Source organism: Podarcis erhardii, assembly GCF_964252035.2.
Source record: "Podarcis erhardii genome assembly, chromosome: 4".
Lineage (NCBI taxonomy): Eukaryota > Metazoa > Chordata > Lepidosauria > Squamata > Lacertidae > Podarcis > Podarcis erhardii.
This window is the reverse complement of record NC_138508.1, coordinates 97,967,031-97,993,142: the sequence shown is the minus strand read 5'-3', so window position 1 is coordinate 97,993,142 and position 26,112 is coordinate 97,967,031. Positions and strand designations below refer to the sequence as shown.

The window sequence follows — 26,112 nt, the reverse complement described above, 5'->3', positions numbered from 1 at the left end:
TGGATTATACACAGAGCATACCTGAAAGAGCATTGTCCTGTTCATTTTGGAGTCAGAAGGCTGGACGTGGCTTGGGGCACTTGCGTGACGTCTCCGGGATTGTGTTTTCAAACTATTGTCATGAACCTTCCTTTGCATGACACCTGTAACACTGCTGCACCGGGATCGGAACTCCTGCTGCTCATCAAACCCTGAATCCTCCAAAATGCGCTCGGGGAAAGAGATGCGGGAGCTGGCCAAGCTGGCCAGGTTGGGCTGGCTTCCAACTATGAACATCCCGGGGCTACCACCATTTAGGCCATCCACCTCCTCAAACGGACTGTCCGAGGGAGAAGAGGGCAGTTCTCCATCGCACTCCATAAGATCTGTGATAGATTCCGCATTCCTCTGCTCGCTCAAGAGTTTCAGGCGCTGGCGCTCGTGCAGGTTGAACTTCTCGATGCAGTCGTCAATCAGGCTGGAAGGTGCCTTTTTGTGTGCCACCATCACTTTGCCACAGTACAGGACCTCAAATTTTTGAGAGTTGTAGAAGGCATCTTCGCTGTCTTTGTTAGGCTTGGCGTCCTCTTTCAGGGCTGCTTTGCAAACCTGTCTTATGCTGCTGATGACATCTGGAACCTTTAGAAAAGGAGAAAGAGAAACATCATTAACAAAATGAAAACAGAAAACTTTTTAACAAAAAGATAGGCGCTTCTTTTAAGAGAAGGGTGCTGTCTCTGGAGTGGAGGTTTGCCTTACCTTGGATGGGCGTCCAGAAAAAGGGATAACCCAGTCCTTACACATAAGGAAGATCTTATGGAAGATTCAAACAATTACCTATAAAATGACCTGATTACCTGGACTGGAGAATGTGAGGTTTAGGGACTGTATGCTCGCTCTGTTTTTGCATTGATTCTAAATAGAATTCAGATATGCCTCTGTAGTTATCAATTGCTCCATGCATTCATGAACAGGACACACTGAAAATTCTAAGAAAAACCAAGACAGAGAGTGCATCTCTGTTATCACCTCCCCCCCCCCCCCAAAGACACACACTTCAGTTTGGGCAGGGGACAATGACATCTACTAGAGAAGTATTGGCCAGTACTGCAAGCTTGGAGAAGAGGGTTAAGAGCACAAATTTTCTAACTGTGGTCCATGGACCACTAGAACTCCACAAACTTCATTCTGGTAGTCTGCAGCATGTTTACATTGATTACAATTGTACTTGACTGCTTCTTTTATTTCTTATATTACATTGTATTGATTTGCAATCTGAATTCGATGGAATGCAAACTGAAATATAATAAACTACAGTAAAAGAAATGAAAGAAGTAATAAAATATAATTAAAAACCATACAGCACCTAGCAGAGCACATTACAATTACTATAACAGGCAGAAAAATGGCTAACTGGTTTGCCAAGAACAGTTTAAGCAATTCTACCAAAACTTCTAATCACAAGTGTTCAAGCCCTAGAATCCTCAGAAACCACATTCTCCATCATGACTATTAAGCATAAAAAGCATCCTTTCTTACGACAGTAGAATTTTTTGCAACAATTTCAAATTTCAAAGACTTGAGTATGGATAAGAAATTTGTTCATTATAAAGGTGACTTTCTACTTGAACTTCAACATCAGCTTGATCTCACAGGTTTAGAAAAAATACAACCCAATAGTTCATTTATTTACTTTTAGCATTGACCTATCAAAGGAAAATATGGCATGCTCCCGTAATATAAAAATTCTCCATTTGGAGTTTGAATACATACAATTTTTGGAGAATTCAAGCGACCATGGTAGGTGGTGGTGGGAATGGACAAGGTAGGGCAGCCAATTTTCATTTGATGGGATATGCTTTACAGCAGCACAAAACCACCACGGGATGCAAGCTCACGTTGACCACCATATCCATTTTGGATACGGAAAATGGGAAATACATAGCAATACAATACTTCAAGTGAAGAAGGCTGTGAATAGTATTACTTCTGCCACACATCTCACATATAAAAAGCTGAAGCTATTCTGCTAGTAAATTTCCCCTGAAAGATGAAACGCTGTACACATAACACACTAGCTGCATGAATATTTTCTTTATGAATTTTTTAGGTAAGCGCTTAAGATTTAGTAAGCTAGAAGCTTCTCCTATTCCATATGTAACAAAGTGGTACCTTGTTAGCATTTCAGCAGAACAGTGAAGGCATTCTCAAAGTTCTACAGAACTCCAGAAACAGAAAGAGGACTGTATTTAGAAAGACTTTCTTCCTCTGCAAGGAAAAAAAGTCTCTCTTGCTACAGAATTGGCAGCTATTTCACGGCATTTCCTTAGACACTCTGTTCACAGCAACAGTTGCATGGTTTTTCAAGGAACACTCATTACAGATTCAAAAGCAGAGTGTTTCCTGATATTTAAAACACAGGAAGCACATATGCTGTCAAGCATTTAACTATCTACAGGCCCTTTTAGTTGCATTCTTAAAGCTATATAATTAAAACTAAACTAAAGGAGTCTGACTCACATAGGCAGACTAAAGTTTAAGTATTTTGCAGGTATAAACATGGATGGATTGTAAACTATGGGTAATATATTGTATCATGCACACAGATGTTTAAAATTCTCCTTAAATTGTTCACATGTGAGTATCTCTGAAATACATAAACCCAAGTGTTATTACTTTATTTTTGTTTACACTCAAGTAAACACTGGAGAATGGTGCTAACTGATGCAAAGAGCCCTCACTTCGGATTATATGATTTTATAAACATTAACTCAAATTTCAGCTTAAAAGCATTATCCAACCGTGACTCTGCTTCCAAGATCAAAGTGGAAAGTCTGCCATCTACTCATTAAGTGTTATTATATTGATCATAAAGATGCACATAAAGTAGGTAAAACATATTCTTATTTCTGTGAGCAAGGATAACAAGCTTTGTATCTAAAGGAGCAGGTTTATTGATTGCTCAAGACTGCAGTTGCCAAGGGATGTATTACTTTGCTCTACGAAGAGACAGGTGCAATTTATAAGATTTTGAATTCAAAGCTACTGGGGCACCGAGCTTGTTTAGCAGCCTCTATTTATTGAGAGCACCACCTGTAGGAGATAGCAGGCTGGAGAGAGAGAGAGAAGCAAAAAAATCAATGGTATTGATGCATCAGGTTTGGACCAAATGGATTTTTGGTATGACATCAGCTTTGCTTAGGAGACCAGGGAAGAAAGATCAAGAAATATCCATACATAAAGGCTCTTCCTTTTGCTAGGGCAAACTTGACTCACATTGATGATGTAGACATAAGAGGAATATTTTCATTGACCAAGCTGATCTCTAAAAAGAGGGGCAGTTGCTGGAGGGAGGCAAACCAAGAAGCAGGAATTACAACAGACACATGCAGACCAACTGCAAACTGTGAACACACAAGCAACGCTCAAACATGGCAGAAGCATTCTGAACATACATTCTTGACCTTGTATGTTTAGTGCAGAGTGTGCAAGTTCCATAAATTTATGCCAAATTTCCAGTCACATCTATTCCTATTTATAAGGGTTGGGGTGGCGGCAAACAATTATTCTCCATTGGCTCTTCTTAACTTCTCATCACCTTTAGCTAGAGTAAATCACAATTGTCTTGTCTTGAACCCTCTGTCCCATTACATGAGCACTGGTGTTTGTCCTGATCTGTGTACAAAACACTCAACAACTTTATTCTGTCAATCCCTTTTCACACCGAAGTGTTTCGATGCAATTTACGTAACAGAACCAGAAACAACAACAACAAAATACCTCTTAAAACCAAATAAAAAAGAGCAGTGAAAGAGGACCTAAAGTGCTCATCCAAAATATATATATGAAAGGGATGATACACATAAATATGGAAGAAGAAAAGAGATAAATATAATCAAACATTAAAGGGAAGGAGAAGGTAGAAGGGGGGCAATATTACAAAACTCTCCTGCAGTTTTATTCTAACTTGTCTGCCAACATTACAAGTGAAGCAGATAATATAACTCTTATAGTCAGTCTAGGACTTGTTGCAGCTGTGATGGATTTCCACCCTTCATTCTTCCCACCAAAGGATGGAATCCAGATGGAAATGACTATCAATAGGGCATCTTTGTAACTCCAACTGCAATGTTGAAGCACAATACTATGCCAACCTGAAGGAATGAGATCATTGCAACCAACTAAATCTTGCTGTCAGATACTGCCACAATAACCATCCTTGCATGTATTTCTTCCACCAAATCAAATCCTAGCTTTTATATTTATTTATTGCACCCGTGGCAAGTATGTTCAAGTTTACTTCAGCAACATAAAGCCCCAACTCTCGATGAAGTGCTAAACCAGTCTAGGATGGACCACATCCGACAGCAGCTGGGCACTAAATAAAAATTTTTAAAAATCCCTTTGCATACTAATTCAGTGCCAGGGAAAAGGGATTTAGCCTAGCCTTCCTCCTGGCATGCTTAATAACCACGTGCAGGGAATTGCTCCAGAGGTAGTTTTATGGGGTGCAGTGTGGTTTTAGTGGGGTGGATATATTGTGGATAATAAGAATAATATTAACTTGCATGCAACTCTCCCAGGTGCCTCAGACTGCACCTCCAGGCAAACAGGCTCTTTTCAAGATATGTCAGAACAGTGAGCAACATATACTGGGAAGTGAAATATCTCCAGAGCAGGAATCTAGGTCAAAGATAGGAATTGCCATGCCTGTATTTACTCAGTTAAGCTTCAATAAATACCTGGAATCATGTGAAACACAGAAACACCCACAAACTCATAACAGCACAAGTATATACAATTACGTAAGGATATCACCCCCAACCTCAAGATCTTTCTTGAAGTGTGAATGTTTGTGGCACAATGTGCAAAGGTCCCGTCCCCATGTAGCCTTATCGTGATAAATAGCAAATTTATCCTTCACCATTAACAAATGAACTACACATCTCTAGCACAGATTCTCTATCAGCCGTTATTCTCCACAAAACCACATTCCAGAATGTCTATGCTGAAAACATTTCTGCTTCTGTTTAGGAGGAAAATAGGCCAGCCTCAGCTTTTGCAATCAATATTACTTCTCATTTTCTGAGCTCTGCATCTATATTTGAAAACTTAATGTTCCACTACCACATCAACACAGACTTCCTCCCTCATAATGATCTTTTGAAGAGGCTGGTATATTACAACACACAACCCTGAACACCTGCTAGAAATCTATTAAAATTATGCTTGTGTTGGCAGCAATTATTGAAGACAAGATGTAAGAAGTAAAGGCAGAAGAACTTCATGCCCAAAATATAACTGAGTGACAAAGCATAACCCTCACGAAACCAAGATAATCCAAAACATTTGCTTCCTTTATGGGCATATAACCTCTTTTGCTTCCACACCAACCCCTGATATTGTCATCCTGTTCACTCATTTTTAAAGAGGACTCCTCAAAACACAACTGGTGCATTTTAATTCTGAGTATTTTAATTCTGAGGTAGATTTCTTCATCTTAAATTCAATAAACAAGCAGGCCAGAGTTAAGACACACACAAGCCCTCCAGGCGAGCACAGTCCCTGGTACAGTTTCCTGTTTATTTCAGCTTTATTTCCGAACCCAGTCCTAGCAATATGAAAACTACTCTTAAACCGCTGGGCAAAGCATTTCTGTTTACCTAGCAATTTGTGTCTGACGTACTTTAAAACGCTGCCCTCTGCATAACCCAAAGTAGGAATGTGGGCATAGCCATCTACAGAGTTAGGTCTGCAAGAACTTGTCTTGCACACATTTTAATAAAGGTGATTTTATCTGTGGCCTTGAAAGACTGGCTGTTCTGGCTCGTCTCCAGATTTAAAAAAAAATACAGGTATGTGCAGTGGAACTTCAATTAATGGATCCTAAAGGAATGCAGGTTGTTTCCAGTTCCAAGAGGTTCCTGCCTACAAAAGGTTTTTCCTGCATAAACCCCCTGGCAGCTCGTGGTGTCCTTCAGTGAATCCCAAATTTTGCCACCAACTTGCCGCCCCAAGCAATTCAATTGCAAGATACGGCCACTGACCAATTGAAGGTTTACTAACTACCGGTATATGGAATAATCACTTCCCAGCTGAAGAATGATCAGGGATCTCATACATTTAAGCCCCACCAGAGCATAACTTAGGCCCATTCAGTTCAGAGATGAGTTTTCAGGAAAAGTAGAAAAGGCTTTGCAGAGAAACTAGCATGTAGGGATTGGGGATAGTAAGTTCACATTTAAAGACAAACCTAGCAGATTTGCATTTTCCAAAAAAAAATATTGTGAACTGAAGCACAGTCACATCTTTATAAATATGCACTTCACTGAATTTTGCAATGCAGTTCTCCAGTCACGTAATATGTATGAAAAGGCATATACTTGGGCAGCATGGTGCCCTCCAGATGTTTCGGACTACAAATCCCATCATCCCCAAGCAGTGGCTGTGCTGGCCGGGGCTGATAGGAGTTGTAGTTCACGACCGCCACCATGTTGGGTACCCTTGTATAAGATTGCATACATTGGTGAAATGTTAGTGAAAAATCACAAGAAAATGTATTATGTTAGGAAAACAGCATTCTAAAAATGACTCTATTAAGAAAAACAACAAATAATGTGTTCGTCAGGAGAAATTCACACTGAAAGGCACGAGTTTGCATCAGGATTTTTATTTTTTAAGCCAGATTTCCTGTAGTAGTGCTAAGAACTGATTTTAAGATTGAGAAATTGGGAGTGGCTGGGGCAACCCAGCCAGATGGGCGAGGTACAAATAAAAAAAAATATTATTATTAAATTATTAAAGGGACTCCAAGCAGGGCTTGCAGTCAGAAGTGGTACACACTGGGCATGGGTTTATTATCACGGGGGAAACTAGGCCAAGTACTTGCTCTCTGCACTACCTGGATCAGAGATGGGTACTCTCTTCCATTTGCAGGATTGGGCCTGATCCAAAAACCTCACTAAGAGCTTTAGTGAACTGAATGCTCCCAAAGGAACAGGAGGGTCCTTAAGAAAATAAAAATGATATTTCTGCAAGTGAAACAATGCATTCCACCGAAAGCGAGCGTAGGACTTACAGAAGGTATTATGAAGAATTCATTATCACAGCTGCATGCTGCAATTTAAGTCAGAACCAAATACCACAGCAAAACAGCATATCTCTCTCTCTCTCTCTCTCTCTCTGTGTGTGTGTGTGTGTGTGTGAGACACACCTCCATGCTGCAAGGTGTCACTGCTCATCACTTATAAGAACAGGAAACTAGTCAAGACATATTATTATGTCTTGTGGTGTAGTGGTTAAGAGCGGTAGTCTCCTAATCTGGGGAACCGGGTTCGCGTCTCCGCTCCTCCACATGCAGCTGCTGGGTGACCTTGGGCCAGTCACACTTCTGTCTCTCAGCCCCACTCACCTCACAGAGTGTTTGTTGTGGGGGAGGAAGGGAAAGGAGAATGTTAGCCGCTTTGAGACTCCTTAAAGGGAGTGAAAGGCGGGATATCAAATCCAAACTCTTCTTCTTCTTCTTCTTATTAGAGTAAGACAGAACAAACAGACATAAAGCTGCTGTTTTCTGCTGCAGCTATACAGCGGTACCTTGGTTCTCAAACTTAATCCATGCCGGAAGTCCGTTCCAAAACCAAAGTGTTCCGAAACCAAGGTGCACTTTTCCATATAAAGTAATGCAAAATGGATTGATCCATTCCAGACTTTTAAAAACAACCCCTAAAGCAGCAATTTAATATGAATTTTACTATCTAACGAGACAATTGATCCATAAAATGAAAGCAATAAACAATGGACTGCAGTCACACAATCAATCAATCAATCAATCAATCAGTAGCTGAACTGGGTTCCACACAGTCACAAAAACAACAACAAAAAGAGCCACAAAAACAAAAATACAAAATAAATACCAAAAACAGACAGATCTCAGTGTAACACTCAAAACAGAAGTGTGGTACTCAAAACAGAAGCGTAAGACTCAAAACGGAGCATGTTCGGCTTCTGAAAAAAGTTTGCAAACCGGAACACTTACTTCCAGGTTTGCAGTGTTTGGGTTCCAAGTCGTTTGAGTACCAAGGCGTTTGAGAACCAAGGTACCACTGTACATCCGAAAAGGTCTAATTCAAGCAGTAGTAAGCAGTGAATCAGAGCTGTGTGTTTTTCTGCTGCTCATTTTCTCGTGGCAATTATCCTTTGCACATTTATGGAACAGTGAAACCTCCTCCTTCTTTTTTGCATCCATGTAACACGTGTTGCACATTTAATAAGTTAATGTTTTCAAGCTTTGTGAGGCTTGAAGAGGAAAGAACCTAAATCGGAACATGGAACTGACTAAAACGACCAGCTCCGACTATTGCTCCGCTGCCTAATTCTGTCTGAAACCAAAACAAAAAATTCCTTCCAGTAGCACCTTAAAGACCAACTAAGTTAGTTCTAGGTATGAGCTTTCGTGTGCATGCACACTTCTTCAGATACACAGATACACAGATACTTCAGATACACAGTGTGCATGCACACGAAAGCTCATACCTAGAACTAACTTAGTTGGTCTTTAAGGTGCTACTCGAAGGAATTTTTTGTTTTGACTATGGCAGACCAACACGGCTACCTATCTGTAACTGTCTGAAACCAAGAGATCTATTCTGAGTGCCTAATAGGACTCAAGGCTTGAATTTGGCCAATTTTTTTTGGTCCTCTTTGCCACTGAACAAACTGCTTTAGGAACCAAGGCAAATTTTGAAGGCTTTTGCAAAATGGGATTGCAGGTTACTGTGAAAAAACAATGCAAAATCCTACTGCGCATGTCAAAGCTCTTGGGCACGCCTAATGCAACTGTTTGGATCCCAGCCATTACATTTAATCCATCTTGCAAATACAGAAAGCACCCCGCTTCTTAACTTATGAAGCCAACTTTCAACGAAGTTACTCATACAATTCCCACATCCAGATGATTTCGTTCTTGGCCTCAAATGCCTGCATCCAGCAGGATAATTAATCTGATTTATTGCTCTTCGGAGTCTTAACATTTTCTCCTACTAACAAGAACTGAACTATATAAGGTTAATTAGTTTTCCCATCAACAGCCTTTTAACTTCCATCAATCACTTCCTTTTTTTTTTTTTTAAAGCAACATCACTTCTGGGAAAAGAACTGTAAAAGACAACTTCTAGGGCAAAAGGCAACGGAATCCTGACATTTTTGAATGACCAAGTGGAAAACTGACCGTTAAACTCTGAAGGCCAAATATTCCTCAAGTGTTTTCTTTGTCAGAACAGTAACCAGGATTAAAGTTTCGTTGCTTGTACACAACATTTCATACTAACATCTCCCACTTCAACACTAGCTGCTATGCTTATACAATCACCCAGATTTTGCTTTTGAAACATCCTGCTCTCAACCAGGGCTGTACAAAAACCCAAAAAACCAATGACATCTAGTTTCAATTTTACTCAATAGCATAGCAATCTGGTAGGGTAGAACCAGGGCTTTTTTTCTGACCGGGACTCAGTTTTGGCAGCTCTCAGGTGGGCGCCATTACCATTACAGTGGTGCCCCGCAAGACGAATGCCTTGCAAGACGAAAAACCCGCTAGACGAAAGGGTTTTCTGTTTTTCGAGGCGCTTTGCAAGACGAATTTCCCTATGGGCTTGCTTCGCGAGTCTTGCGAGTTTTTTTCCTTTTTTTCCTCCCTTTTTCTAAGCCGCTAATAGCCGCTAAGCGCGCTAATCCGCTGAGCCGCTAATAGGGGTGCTTCGCAAGACGAAAAAACCGCAAGACGAAGAGACTCGCGGAACGAATTATTTTCGTCTTGCGAGGCACCACTGTATAAGAGAACAAGGGTTTGTTCCTGCCTCTTTTTTCTAGAAAAATAGCACTTGATAGAACTATTTCCTTAAGCACAGCTTTTTTTCAGTCCTGTTTGGTGCCATTGCTTCTACTGGTTGTAGCTCTGATATCATGAGTTTTCAACACAAAGTGCTGAACTAATCACAGAGTGATTGCAGCCAAACGGGGATCACACAGATATATAATTAAATTTACATGGGTTACATCACTGAGGCTAATGAAGTCAATTGTGCAAAAGGGAAAGGGAAGATCAAAATGTTCCTTTCCTTAGCAAGGAATATAAAAACACACACCAGTTGTTTTTTTCTTTCACACATCGTTACAGCATTAACAAGGAATATATTAAACATAAGCAAAATAAGCTGTTAACCCCCCCAAAAAAACTTACCAAAAAGATAAATCTAGTAAGTCAGAAAAATGTCAAGCCATAAAAAGACACATATATTGTTATATACAGTACAGAACTTTGTCAACGTGAAGTTCATAAACTGACAATGTCAACTCCGTAATTCCTGAATTAACAATTTAATACTAAACTTGGCCTTCAATATGAAGTGTTTCAAAGCAGTTTCAAGAGAAACTACTTGAAAACACACTTCAAAGCTGTGTTAGAAACTCAGATATAGAAGCTAATCGCCAAATGGCACCTTAAACCTTGGTTACGGTTGCCACAAAGGAAGGTCTAGGTGGCAGTGTTGTAATCATGAAATTTATTCTTATTACAGTGGTACCTTGGTTTTTGTACGTCTTGGAAGCTGGATGTTTTGGTTTTCGAACGCCGAAAACCCAGAAGTAAATGCTTCCATTTTCCAACGCGCCTTAGGAGTCGAACGGCGTCTGCTGCGTGTACCTGTTATTTTTTTCCAGTTTTCTGCAGGTCGCCCTTCGCACCTCTGTTTTCGAACGTTTCAGAATTCAAACGGTTTTCTGGAATGGATTACGTTCAAAAACCAAGGTACCACTGTATTATTATTATTTTCATTCCTATACCACTTTACAGTGGTGCCCCGCAAGACGAACGCCTCGCAAGACGGAAAACCCGCTAGACGAAAGGGTTTTCCGTTTTGGAGGCGCTTCGCAAAACGAATTTCTCTATGTGGTTGCTAAGCAAGACGAAAAAATCTTGCGAGTTCCCGCGGGTTTTTTCCGCTCCCCCCCTTTTCCTAAGCGCTAAGCTGCTTAACAGCTGATCCACTGATAAGCCGCTTAACAGCTGATCGCTAAAAGCCGCTAGACCGCTAATAGCGCTAATCCGCTAAGCTGTCAATGGGCTTGCTTTGCAAGACGAAAAAACCGCTAGACGAAGAGAATCGCGGAACGGATTCTTTTCGTCTTGCGAGGCACCACTGTATATTTTAAGGGGGGTGGAATCTCTCCGTGTTTTACAACACATTAAAACATCAAGTAAAACAATCCAGAATAAAACAAATTCAAGCTTCAAGGCAAATATTTCAGATGGAGTCAGTCACAGCCTCTTAACCTCCCTGACAGGGTCATTGTAGGGATAAACTGAGGAGGGGATGAACCATGTAGTTCTTGGAGGAAAAGCTGGAATTTAAATGCAGTAAATGAGCTCTTCTGCTTACCTGCTTAAGAAAGCTGGAGGGGCCAGCCAGGTGGAGATCTCATTGCAATCTTGGCATCCAGAGATCTCCATGTGGTTAAACTGGACCAGCACCAGCTGTAAAACAGGCCTAATGCCTGGGGAATTTCTAGCACTGGCTGAGAGACATCGCCTTTGAAACTAGGAAAATGCTCTTCAAAGTGAAGGCTGCACCTATACAGTGGTGCCTCGCAAGACGAAAAGAATCCGTTCCGCGATTCTCTTCGTCTAGCGGTTTTTTCGTCTTGCGAAGCAAGCCCATTGACGGCTTAGCGGATTAGCACTATTAGCGGTTTAGCGGCTTTTAGCGATCAGTTGTTAAGCGGCTTATCAGCGGAACAGCTGATAAGCGGCTTAGGAAAGGGGGGGAAAAGCGAAAAAAAAAACGCGGGAACTCGCAAGATTTTTTCGTCTTGCGAAGCAACCCCATAGAGAAATTCGTTTTGCGAAGCGCCTCCAAAACGGAAAACCCTTTCGTCTAGCAGGTTTTCCGTCTTGCGAGGCGTTCGTCTTGCGGGGCACCACTGTACCTGCCTCCCACCCAATGTCTTATGTGATGTCAAGGATGTGGTACGGATCCACGGTTGGGAAGAAACAGACTCACAGGTCAAATGGGGACGTCTGCTGGGCCAACTTATGCCTGCGGGCTGTGGCTTCCTCACCCTTGTACAAAAGAGATGTTTTGATAATTATATCCCACCATTTTCAGTAAAGCTTAAGAGCTTATTAGTGCCTTTCCTTAAGGTCACTCCAATGTCAGTGCTGAGGAGCCGCTATTTTGCCGCACGTCAAAACGAGTTATTCTTGGAAATTAACATATTGCAAGAAACTGCACTGTAAACACTGTAAGTCCGTTCATTCCCTGAAGAAAAGAGTTCCTTCCCAAGTAAAGTTACGAGGCTTAATAAACCAACAGCGTTTTGCAATTATGTGGTCTACTTTCCTTCCTCATCTGGACCACAAGCAATAAAACACTCAGGTTTACATAATAACTGAACATATATTTTCATATATGGCAGTAAAATGGAAGAGGAGAAGACGAGGACAAAACCGATCTGACCAGCTTTAGACTGCGGCTACAGCAAAGTGTCAACGTTTATTCAGAACATTCTCATCTGCATCAAAGTAGTATTATTTAGTTTAGACGGGGTGAACTATTTATTTTCAAGAAAATTGGTCCTTGCAGAGAATGGATGCTCTATCAAGTACACAGGGCTTGTGTTAACAACTTGCTAAAACTTGTCTTTAATAGCAGCCTGGTGTACAGAATTAAGCAAGCAAAACTTTTTGTTAGTACTTTGGTCTTGATCGAAGAGCTACTCGTGACACTCCTCAGCTTTACCTAACGTCCGCCATTTTGAATAGATGGTTCTCCAGTTTACAGAGTGAAGTGCTTCAATTAATTCTCTCGAGTCCCATAAGTGGTCCATGCTGCATAGGATTGGGAGTGGGGTAGGGGTGGAGAACATGAGGTTGCTTGAGAAGAAGTCATCCAAAACCTCCTGAGGCAGGCAGAGTTCCTTGGCACACTCCTTGGATCCTGGCATTTGCCCATGCCAGGAATAACAAAGTGTTGCAGCAGCTCAAGACTAAGCAAGTGTATTATGGGCTGCGATCCACTGCCTTAGGTATGTGCCAAGAAGAACATCAGCTTCTTTATTTCTAGAACAGTTTTGATGGATCTTCAAGACTGTAGGGGCGTTGGCTTAGATGGGTCAGTCCTCTCACATTGTTGGGACAGAGAGCATCCATATTGATCGCAGATTTTTTTATTTTAAAGAAATCACATTTGTGAAATAAAGAAACCAGCAAGGCCAAGCAATTCAACAGATCGTATCGTAATGTGACGTGCCTACTACTAAACACAAACAAAAACAGGTTCAAACCAAGATGTAGCCAAGATTCGGTCAGCGTGGGTGACCCATTCCAGATCCACTAGTGGGAAATAAGTATAGCAAAGTGAATAGTTTAATATGCTTTAAGAGTCACGATTACTTTCAGTAGAGGCCATTTCTAGTCTCTGTTCAAACCAAGAACCACAGGGCCTATCCGCTGAGGAAGTCTGACTTAGTAACTTTAGAAACTTTTGGCAATTTTAAAGTCTGCTACAGAAGCGGCCTGGGATACTGAAATGCTCCCCTACTGCTTTCAAATATTTTCAGTGCCTGATTTACGCCATGGTATATTTGTTAGGCTTTGACCTCAAATCTCTGTTTTTGTTGGGTGGGGGGGGGGGGAAATATCCAGTCTGCTCTGTCTGAAGCCACCTGACTGATTATACTAAAGTTTCTTCAGGTGAGCCCCCTCAAGATTGGGGGGGGGGACTCTGCTCCTTCCTCACATGCTTTGGGGGGGGGGTATAAGCTGCCCTCAGTCCCACAGAGTTGGTGCGTATGGTGCCAATCTGCTTGTTCTCAAGTCTTCCCAATCTGCTTCTCCTCGTCTTCCAACTGTGGCTGCTAAACCATGTCTGGTCGTAGATCCTGATGGAACCAAGGGTGCCATGACAGTAATTCGTGAACAATACACAATCTCACCACTGATTTACCTACTTGCAGCTACACACTAGGTTTATTTCCTCCACCTACACACCCCTTATCAATTTCAGCTTGGTCCTTGGCTGAAGCATCAACATAAGACTTATTATACGCACAGAATTCCATTGAACTCAAGAGATCTGCAGAGGCTTTAACTACTTACAAAACTTAGACCTTTTGCATGAAGGGGTTATTGCCAGGGTACAGAACACATAATTCAAGGAGTGCCCATCAGGGTGGCGTACAGATTCCAATTAGTGCTACAGCTATAGAACAAACACTGGGCTACACAGCAGACTTGAACATGCTGCCTGCAACGATTAGGCATAAAATCCATTAACGCTTGCACGTTACCCTAGAGTAATGCTACTGACATGAAAGTGTCACCAGAAGCCCATTAAGCTGCCTGTTTTCACATTTCTTCCCTTCCCCAGTAACTAAACAGGGAAAAGAATGATGAACAGCTACTGCATGCTTTGATAAATCCTAGATCTCTGCTGTTCGGAGACTTGGTGGCTCGCAAAATCTTGCTTACCATATTAGTATATGTTTGAAGATTGCTGCAGTTTAGAACAGCGGTGCTCAAGGCATATTCAGAGGAAGATTTTCATTGAGAAGCCTCGGATAGGACCATCAGCACCAGATAAAGTTCTGCAAGGCACAGCTTTGTTACAGATCTTCCCCCTACAACACATCGCTCCCACAGGTCATGCAATGTGATAGACAGCCCCAACAAGCCAGGACAATGCACTGCATAAACTGAGTTGCATTTCAAACTAGGGTTACCAGACGTCCCCGTTTCCCGGGAACAGTCCCCGGATTTACAAATCTGTCCCCGGACAAAATCCATCCCTGGATTTCATTTAATGTCCCTGGATTTATATTTTAAGTGTTGTAGATGTAGATTTATTAGTAGGGAATGGATGTTGGTTCAGCGGCACAAGACACATTGTATGGGGACTTCCAGCGAGGCAAAATGGCGGGCGCCACAGCAGCGAACCGCTCTCGTAATCTGGTGAACCAGGTTCGCTTCCCCGCTCCTCCGCATGCAGCTGCTGGGTGACCTTGGGCCAGTCACACTTCTCTGAAGTCTCTCAGCCCCACTCACCTCACAGAGTGTTGATTGTGGGGGAGGAAGGGAAAGGAGATTGTTAGCCGCTTTGAGACTCCTGAAGGGGAGTGATAAAGCGGGATATCAAATCCAAACTCTTCTTCTTCTTCTTCTTCCTGAAGCTAGCCAGAGACAACTGCGCTACCAGGCTGGCTCTGGGCTGCTGAGACTGCTGCTGCCACTGCCACTGCCGAGGGGAAACTGGGGGTGCCTGGTGCGTCAACTGGGGGAACCGCTGACCCCCCCCGCGACCCAAATCGAGCTGGGAGTGAGAGCGTCCGGCCAACTGCCCAGCGGTGCTCCAGCGCCAGGAAAACCCTGGAGTTGACGCAGGGAGGAGGAGGAGTGGGGAAGGAAGAGAGAGAAAGAGGAAGGAGAAAAAAGAGGGGAGCCCCGAACTTGTCGTGTCACCGCCACTGAGGAGGAGAGGCAGGAGAGCACCGGGAAGGCAAGGACACGTGGCCGAGCCCAAGAGAGCAGGCCAGGGCCCAGAGGAAGGCCACGCAACAGAGACCACAGAAGAGAAGATATTACTACTACTTTTTTTAATAACTTCTCTCTCTCTCTCTCTTTTTAAAAAAAGTGTTCCCAGATTCTTTGGAAAAAATCTGGTAACCTGACTTCAAACACTTCCTAGAATCCAAAGCAAGATGTGCAAGCTTGGTCCCTGGGGCCAGGTTCCTCGTGAGACAAGTTTATATACGAAGGGTTCCCCAAAAGTTTCTGAAGCCAGCACCGCTCCAAAACAAGAGCACCATATAAAAGGGATGGCTAAATTTAAATGTTTTTTTTTCTTTACCTGCCATTAACAGGGGCTATAACAGCATTAAACATGGCACTTGCAATGACACCAACTCCAAACGTAAGATGCAGTTATGTACTCTCAGAGTGAGAAAGAGTTGCCATTGAAGCAGCTGTATTTCTATCACTAAAAAGGAAGAAACTGGACATTGCAAAACTTGCTTTGATTTCACCCATTTACACAAGGAAAACAGAAAAGCTTAGCTTTATTTTATTCCCTTTCAGGTTTGTTCATACTAATGTTACTTCCTGAAAAGCCAGTACTAGTTAAATATTGCCAGAATTGAGACCCAAACCTTGACATTACTCCCAATCACATAAAAGAAAATGTACAAGGCCCCTTTTCTATATTTATTACAAACAAGGATATCTAACTACAAGTTTCCAGAAATGTGAAAAGTTGCATTTGCCTCTTTAAATGTGCCCTCGGTTAGACTTATTTATGATAAATCATTCCAAGGCTGCAGAAAAAGAACCAGAGCTATGAATACTTACTTTAGCTAAACATTTTATTCTGTATCTGGTTACAAACTGAAATACAGCACAAGCTTCCATGGTAAAAAAAGCCAGAAAGCAAAGGATGTTGTATCCGAAGTAGAGTAAGGCAGAACACATTTCAGAGTTGCTATTTTAAGGATACTACTATAGGATGGAGACTACAGACAGAAAAAGTATTTAAACCATATGGGAAGTTTTCTAGTTCAGCTCTTAAGCAGCAAGATGACTGAAGCAACTAAGCTACCCAACATACAGGGGTGGCCAAATGATTCAGTAAACAAGGCCAGCTGCTCAAGTGCTTCTGTAAGCAATGAGATATCCAGAAATCAGCAGGTCAACGTTTTCTCTGTACGGAATGAAACATCATCACCAAATAATTTCTGCACATGAAGCTGTTGTTGAAGGTACAGCCACAAATAAGAATCAGCTAATTCTATTAACCCGCTCCCACTCTGGCAACTCAGCCTTACGCATGTTGAATCAAAAGAAACCCCTAATGAGTTCAGCAGGACTTACTCGCAAGTATGTATGCAGAGGACTGCATTTTCTTTTTCAGCAAATTAAGTTGACTACATCCTAAACAGAACCAACACTAACATAAACCACTGATTCTTAACTTGACTTGCAGACATTCCACAATTAATCACCATTTTATTTTTTTGCTTCAAATATATGGCAGAGCAGCTTTGCTGTAAAGTTGGACAGTGTATTTCCACCTTTTAAAAACAGATCCCACATTGATTTCCCCCTCCTAAAATACACAGTCTATCCAGGGCTACAACACTGCACATTGTATCCTGCCTGGATCCTTGAAATACAGAAGCCCTCTGTTCTTCACACTATTGTTTCTACATGCCAATCATTGACTTAATTAGTACTGCCAAGAGAAAGTTAATTCTTAATCCCAATGGGCCCATTAAATCCCATTACATCACCATGACTTTCAGTTGTCCCTCAAAGCAAGGTTGATCCTACACAGTCTGCAAGCTATCACAGCTTTTCTCCCTGTTTTTGCACCACTGCGTATCCACTTGCTTTATCAGTTCAAGATGTGCCACTCCAAATTGTGGGGTATCATTCACCACTAGAAGTATCTTTTACATAACACCAGTCTTGAAAGACCTACATTGGCTCCCAGTACGTTTCCAAGCACAATTCAAAGTGTTGGTGCTGACCTTTAAAGCCCTAAACAGCCTCGGTCCAGGATACCTGAAGGAGCATCTCCACCACAATCGTTCTGCCTGGACACTGAGGTCCAGCGCCGAGGGCCTTCTGGTGGTTCCCTCACTGCGAGAAGCCAAGTTACAGGGAAACAGGCAGAGGGCCTTCTCGGTAGTGGCACCCGCCCTGTGGAACGCCCTCCCACCAGATGTCAAAGAGAACAACAACTACCAGACTTTTAGAAGACATCTGAAGGCAGCCCTGTTTAGGAAAGCTTTTAATGTTTCATAGACTATTGTATTTTAATATTTTGTTGGAAGGTGCCCAGAGTGGCTAGGGAAACCCAGACAGATGGGCGGGGTATAAATAATAAATAAATAATACATTATTATTATTATTAAATCTAAAAACAACCACCCCCACCAAACTATCTCAGAACAAAAGACTAAATTATAGAGACGTAAATTCAAATCCTTACTCACTCAAGTTAAGGTTGGAAGAAATCCAGTTTCTGAAACAGGAGGGCGCCTGCATGCAGAACGAAGGGCGTGCCTCTTAGAAAACACTTTTTTATTGCGAACATTTTTGTTAACAAAACAAATAACAATACACTAGATATACATGAACAGCTACATCAGGCAATGTCATCAAAAGACGTGCATACTTTGTCCAAGAGCATTTCAGATTGTTCCATGTGTGGACATGCCTTCCACGTAGTCTCATGATATGGACATTTTTATTGGCATCCTGCTTTATTTTGCAACGGCATGGCTCTTTTCAAAAAGCTCAGAAGTAGCAGGCGTACGTAATTCGTACTCTAGTATGTAAGTCACTTGAGAAAGACCAGGTGGAAGAGTGTAATGGAAGCTGATTTATGTATAGAGATGTCATCAGAGGCACATAATTCAATCGCAGAGGGGAGTACCATTTCAAACATTTCGCAAGGACTACCAAGAAGGAATCCCAATAGCAAAGATCTGGGTCAAGCCATCAGGGAAGCAGATAGGCCAACCAATGGATTTTACAAACACTGGGCCTAGACCAGGGTTTCCCAAACTTGGGTCTCCAGCTGTTGTTGGACTACAACTCCCATCATGCCTAGCTGGCAGGACCAGTGGTCAGAGGATCTTTGACCCTCCAGATGCTGAACTACAACTCCCAACAGCCCCAACAAGCATGGCCAATGGCTAGGAATGATAGAGTTTGTATTTCAGCAACATCAAGAGAGCCAAGGGTTGGTTCCCAACATCTGATCTACAGGGAGAGGGGGAATCTAGGCTGGCCATACGGAAAAGAGGGCAAGATGTAATTGTCGTGAGATGTACCCTTGCTGAAATTCCCTCTTTTCCACACTGCCAAAGGTATGAGGGGCCCGTTTTCCTTCTTTTAACCAGACACTATATATTAGGCTCCCTACAGACATGGAGAAAACTGTACCTTTAAGTGGTGTGGAAAGGGATACAGACACTTAATACAGTGGTACCTCAGATTAAGTACTTAATTCGTTCCAGAGGTCCGTTCTTAACCTGAAACTGTTCTTAACCTGAAGCACCACTTTAGCTAATGGGGCCTCCAGCTGCTGCTGTGCCGCCGGAGCTCGATTTCTGTTCTCATCCTGAAGCAAAGTTCTTAACCTGAAGCACTATTTCCGGGTTAGTGGAGTCTGTAACCTGAAGTGTATGTAACCTGAAGCGTATGTAACCTGAGGTACCACTGTAAAAGGGACACACAAATGGAATAACTTCTAGTGCTGAGCTGCGGACTCTGTTTTCAGCAAGCTAACTCATGCATGCCCATTTCTAATTAAAGCAAATAGGCTACTTGGAAGTATGCATTTCTGGCCTACTTTTTTTTTAAAGAACAAGTATTAGGGTGATAGAGCTGGGGTGTCGAGTGTCATCTCATCTTGTGGCTCTAAATAGGACTTTAAGCAGCAGTAGCAGCAACTAAAGATAGCCACAGTTGCAGTATAAATATCATCAATGGAATTATTTTACCAGAGTCATCTTGCAGGCTGGGGCGAACTTGTTGATGTAAGAGTTGTTTTGGAAAAGAAAATTCAGGTCACTCCGACATTTACGCTTAGGAGCGTAGCATTCACTTGATTCGCTGGTTAATCAATTAAGGCTTCGATCCAATGCACATTTACCTAGGAGTAAGCCCTCTTGGATTTTGGAATAAATATATTCGTAAGGTTGCTACTTGACAAAAATCCAATTGTCCTGATTATTTGAGTTGCTGATTTCTATATAAATAAATCATTCTGCTTATATAAACTGAAGGTGGCAAGTACCATCTTAAAAACTGTTTCCTCTCTCCTTCCACACAAAAGGTTAGTCAGATGCAAAGGGAGAAAGCATATATGCACTTTTTGTAGCTGCTTGAAAACCTCACCTGCTCAAATTCTTGCTTCTACACCATTATTAAAGCTGCAGGAGCTTTTTCCTCCATTGCAACTGGTTATCCTCCACAAAGAAGGAATGCTTTTTCTGATAATGCCTGTTATAGCAACGTGCAAATAAAAATAAAGATTGTTTTTCTTGCTGCAAAAATTCTGTTTTTACTTATATGTATTCAAACTGACCAATTAACGCACTAAAATTTGCACAATATAATCCTCAGCACTCGGACCTGGGAATGAGCCCAATTAAACTCAATGGAGTTTACTTCCAAGTAGACACCCATAGGATTGTGCTGCACCTCTTCTGTAACAAGCTAGCAACCCTACTGATTTCCTAATATAAAAAGCTGTGTAGTGGAAAATATTTAACAGGAGGGTTTGAGAGATCGTTCAGAAATTTGGAATAATTCAAAAGCTATTTTGATTATCAACGGTGTTTGTTTTTTGCCTCTGGCTCTCGTGCCGTGTGCCAGGGAAATCTGGGATTCCTCTGTGAGATCAATAGCGGCATGGGAGCATTGCTGAAAGGCATCTTGGCCACAGTTTCTGATCTCACTTTGCAACATAAAGCCCCAGGCAAGTGCTGACAAACAGGCTTGGGCAATGCTCTCCATGAGCAAAGAGCACACCCTGAAAACATGGACCAGAATATTCTGAAATGTGCAGAGTCCTGGGGTTTTTCATAAGACAAGACACACTGGGAATGGCTCTCTGAAGGTAGAAAGCTAGAAAATGATGGACTATAGTGGTACTTAATTTGTTCCAGAGGTCTGTTCTTAACCTGAAACTGTTCTTAACCTGAAGCACCACTTTAGCTAATGGGGCCTCCTGCTGCCGCCGCGCAGCCAAAGCACGATTTCTGTTCTCATCCTGAAGCAAAGGTCTTAACCTGAAGCACTATTTCTGGGTTAGCAGAGTCTGTAACCTGAAGCGTATGTAACCTGAAGCGTATGTAACCTGAAGTACCACTGTACTCCAATGTTAAACACTAATTAAACTTGTTGTTGTTGTTGTTACAGTGGTACCTCAGTTTCTGAACATCTTGGAAGCTGAATGTTTCAGTTTCTGAATGCCGAAAACCCGGAAGTAAATGCTTCCGTTTTCAAACACACCTCAGAAGTCAAACGGCTTCTGCTGCATGTACAGTCATACCTCATGTTACGTTTGCTTCATCTTATGTTCTTTCAGGTTACGTCCCGCGGAGACCTGGAAGTACCGGAAAGGGTTACTTCCGGGTTTTGCTGGCTGCGCATGCGCAGATGTGCAAAATGACGTCACACGCATGTACAGAAGCGGCAAATCACAACCCACGCGTGTGCAGACACACTGCTGCGGGTTGCGCTCTTTTCATGTTGCGAACGGGCCTCCGGAACGGATCCCGTTCGCAACCAGAGGTACCACTGTACATGTGGTTTTTTTCAGTTTTCTGTGGACTGCCCTTTGCGCCTTGGTTTTTTAACGTTTTGGAAGTCGAACGGTCTTCCAGAACGGATTATGTTCAAAAACCAAGGTACCACTGTATTGTTATTCATACTCCATCCATCCAGCTGGGTTTCTCCAGCCACTCCGGGTGGCTTCCAGCAAAATACAAAAACATGATAAAACATCAAACATTAAAAACTTCCCAATACCTTGCAGGCTGTATGACAGAAAAGGGAAAATTAGACTGCAATCCTATGCACATTTACCTAGGAACAAGCTGATAGGGCTTACTTTGAGGACACAAGAATACACGATAATTTGCAAGATGAATCTGTACATTTTTACTGAAAAGCAAGTTGTCGCTTATTTAAGGCAGGTGCAGTGTTCCCTAAATTTGGTTCCTCCTTTCTCCCCACAACTGCCGGCCAGCTTTAAAGTTATGCACTGGCATTTAGATTCAAGCTTGAAACGCACTAATATCAGTTTTATTGGCGCCACCATCGCCTCTCGGCTTGGACTAATTCCTTTTGGAATTGTTTCTTCTGCGTCCAGAGCTGGTTTTGGAAGAAGAGTACATACGGCAATGACCGCAGTCCATGTGTATCCTGTATTTTGAGGATGTTTTCCCCAAACCAGCTTTGAGCTGAATTCAGGGGGGAAAGGAGCCAGCTATGATTTAAGCCAGTAATGTGTACATGGCTTAAGTGTCTGCACATGTGCAATATTTGAATCTTGCTGTTTAAAGTAAACTTGCAAACAAGTCTGCAAAGCAATGTTTACAAGAATCTCATTAAATAAAGGCTGTGCATTTCTGGTTTTTCTCTTGAGCACACAGTTTGGCATTTTTGAATATTTTTTATCTTCAGCATTACAGTCATAAGAGCAAACTCCTAGGCTTGAAAAACACTTAGCACAAGTAATAATAATAATAAATAATAAAATGGGCGGCTTCCAACAAAACACTAAAATACAATAATCTATTAAACATTAAAAGCTTCCCTAAACAGGGCTGCCTTCAGATCTCTTCTAAAAGTCAGATAGTTGTCTATTTCCTTGACATCTGATGGGAGGGCATTCCACAGGGTGGGTGCCACTACCGAGAAGGCCCTCTGCCTGGTTCTCTGTAACCTCACCTCTCACAGTGAGGGAACCGCCAGAAGGCCCTCAGAGCTGGACCTCAGTGTCTGGGCTGGATGATAGGGGTGGAGATGCTCCTTCAGGTATACTGGGCTGAGGCCGTTTTAGGGCTTTAAAGGTCAACACCAACACTTTGAAGTGTGCTCGGAAACATACTGTGAGCCACTGTAGGTCTTTCAAGACCGGTGTTATATGGTCTCGGTGGCCGCTCCCAAAGGTAGCCCCACATAGAGCGCATTGCAGTAGTCGAAGCGAGAGATAACTAGAGCATGTACCACTCTAGCCAGACAGTCTGTGGGCAGGTAGGGTCTCAGCCTGCGTACTTTGATAATCAATCAAGGGATCATTCAAAGTTGTTGTTTTTTAATGCAAGTCAGGGAAAAGGGGCATGAGGATATCTGGAAAGCAATGTCCTGCTTTTCCCCAGGTGGGTTATCCCTGTGTTACTTACAACAGAAGTGACAACTTGCTACTGGCCAGAGGCTTTCTACGCTAGGGTTATTTATACAAGAACTTTAATCCTGCCCTTCTATCATGCAAATATTACTCAGGAAAGCTTACAATGGTTAAGATCACAATTTCAAAGCAAAACAGCAACAATAAGTAGAGACAAGCATAACATAAAAACAGTGGGTAAAAGGTAGATTATAAAACTAACCCCCCCAAAAGCTTTCTATAACTGGTGCTAGAGACACAAGTAGGACCACCTCCACCCTAATAATAATAATAATAATAATAATAACAACAACAACAACCCCATCCTAATAATACTAATACTAATAATGGGAAGACAACACAAGTTTTCATCTGTTTTAGTGTCTCTTAGGCAGATCTATGATTAAGATTTCCCGGACGTAGCCGGGATTCGGCCGTCACAAACAGTGTCCGGGGAGAATTTGCTGAAGTGTCCGGGAAAATCCGGATGCAGAGCAACCCATGTTGGAAGTGCAGATTTTTGGCAAATTTCCTTAAAAATAGCTCAAAAACTTACATTTTTAAAAGAGATTTTGCAATGAAATCCCAACAGCTTTGCCCAAAAAAGCTCAGCAACTCTTTTTGTCCAGATTTTCACTTTTTGAAATGTGGCAAACCTACTACCATGGTTTCTCTTACTTTCCATGCTGTGCTGTTGGCAGTAAAGAGCTCTCTCTTCCCATGGTAAAGTGTGGACCAGAAATAGGAAAGCAAAATAGTAGAGGATCCCTTGGTAATGCTAACTGCTGGATTAATGGTCCAGTTGGGCAATAAGGTGGCCTCTGTTTTCCACAAATATAGGCTCCCTAACCAGTGCCCGTGGGGAAGCAATATCCACTACATAAAGTATTATTAATATTATTATTACTTATTAAATTTTTATACAGCCCAATAACCACAGGTCTCAGGGCCGTTTGCAACATAAAAATCACAATATAAAATCACAAAATACATAATAAAAACAAGAGTAACCCAATATCCCCCCCAAAAAAACACACACACCATGTTTTAAAACGGCATTGGAATTGCCATTATGCTTTTTCAGGTCTCAAAAACAGCAAGGTTACCCTTTGCCACGTGGGATGGATTCATCCCTGCCATTTCTGAGAGGAAAGAGTCTTTTACTGACCTTGTGGGACAAACAGCAACACACAGAGAACAGCTGCTGTTTCAAGGCTGCAATTGTGCCCATGCTTTAATTCCATCAAATGGTATTTTTGGCATAGCAAAGTTGCAAAGGGGAAGGGGGAAAAACCACACCTCACCCTGCTTATTTTTACCTAGCATTTGGTACTACCAAAAGTGACATAATTGTCCTCTAGTCCAAAATTATCCTTTTGAAAAGCCCTTCCTGTCTGGTAATGCCAACTGTATTAAAAGAAATTACTCGTGTGTGTGTGTGTGGAGTTTGGAGGGTGGAGTCCCAACTGCACGGGCTCCCAGATTACTGTCTGAAAAACAGAGTGCTACATACCTACAAAATATAGAAAGTGGCGATTTCTGCCCTGAAGGCCTTCTGGTGGTTCCTTCACTGCAGAAAGTTAAGTTACAGGGAACTAAGGAGAGGGCCTTCTTGGTGGTGGCGCCTGCCCTGTAGAATGCCCTCCCATCAGATGTCAAGGAGATAAGTACAGTGGTACCTTGGTTCTCAAACTTAATCCGTGCCGGAAGTCCGTTCCAAAACCAAAGCGTTCCAAAACCAAGGCACGCCTTCCCATAGAAAGTAATGTGAAATGGATCAATCCATTCCAGACTTTTAAAAACAACCCCTAAAACAGCAATTTAACATGAAGACCATTGATACATAAAATGAAAACGATAAACAATGGACGGCAGTCACTCACTCAATCAATCAATCAATCAGTAGCTGAACTGCGTTCCACACAGTCACAGTGACAAAAACAAAAAAGAGCCACAAAAACAAAAATGCAAAATACGTAAATAGCAAAGACAGACAGACAGACCTCAGCATAATACTCAAATCGGCACCAGATTTGACTTCGAAAAATTTCGCAAACCGGAACACTTACTTCCAGGTTTGCAGTGTTTGGGTTCCAAGTTGTTTGGGTACCAAGGCGTTTGAGAACCAAGGTTTACAACTTTTAAACAACATCTGAAGGCAGCCCTGTATGGAAAGGTTTAAAATGTTTGATGTTTTATTATGCTTTTATGTTTGTTGGAAGCTGCCCAGAGTGGCTGAGGCAACCCAGATGGGTGCAGTTTGAATAAAATAATAATAATAATAATAATAATAATAATAATAATAGTAATAATACAGAATGAGTGGACTAACTGCAGTGGGCAGGACCTTTGAAAGGGGTCGAGGCTTGGTGGAAAGACTGCAAACGCCTAGTACAGGGGTCAGGAATCCGGATTTTGAAGGCGATTGGGCCGGATCCGGCCCCCGGGCCTTAGGCTGCCTACCCATGAGCTAGTTCTCTCCTATGAGCCACCCGTTTCCTTCCCCCATGCTAAACTATACAGCCATGCAGTGTACCTGGACACAGAATCATAAGAGTTGGATTGGACCCAGAGGTTCAACCCCCTGCAATGCAGGAATATGCAGCTGTCCCTTGCAGGAATCGAACCTGCAACCTTGCTGTTATCTGCACCACTAAGCTATCCACACAGAGCAAAAACCTTCTTAGGATGCAGCCTGCCAACACTGCCCTGACAAGTGCAGTAACACAAACAAACTTATTAAAATAACATGGACGGATTTGGTTTGGGTTGTGAGTGTCACCCCATCGCATTTCTCAGAAAGTAGAGCTACACTGTGGATTTCGGAAACCACGAAGAATAAAGCTCTCTTACAATCAGCTTGAAACTTATATTTCATATGACCAGAGAATTTGCGCTTGTCCATTGGGGGATATAGGAAGCCCAGAACACATATTTTTTAGATGTCCCTTTAACGATGAGGCACATAGAGAAAACATTGACCCCCTGCTGGTGAGGCTTACTGACCTCCCGGTAAAGCAAAAATTTGATCTTCTCCTGTTAGGCAATGTTACGGTAAAATCTGGGTGCAAGGCTGCTCTGCCACCCAGCTCGTCGGACTAAGTCCGCGGGTCCCTGCGGAGGAAAATGAGCTCAGCCGGAGACAGGAGCAAGCTGCAGAAGATCCAAGTTTATTGCG

General features: G+C 42.2%; 1 protein-coding gene across 2 annotated transcripts in view; it reads right to left on the bottom strand.

Annotated features, from left to right (window-relative positions):
• Positions 1-26,112, bottom strand: part of TBC1D4 (TBC1 domain family member 4) — a 91,403-nt gene that overhangs the window by 50,924 nt on the left and 14,367 nt on the right. For both annotated transcript variants that reach the window (XM_081857982.1, XM_081857983.1), the window contains exon 2: positions 22-618. In XM_081857982.1, coding sequence (XP_081714108.1) covers positions 22-618 — 597 coding nt within the window. The remainder of the gene's footprint in view (positions 1-21; positions 619-26,112) is intronic.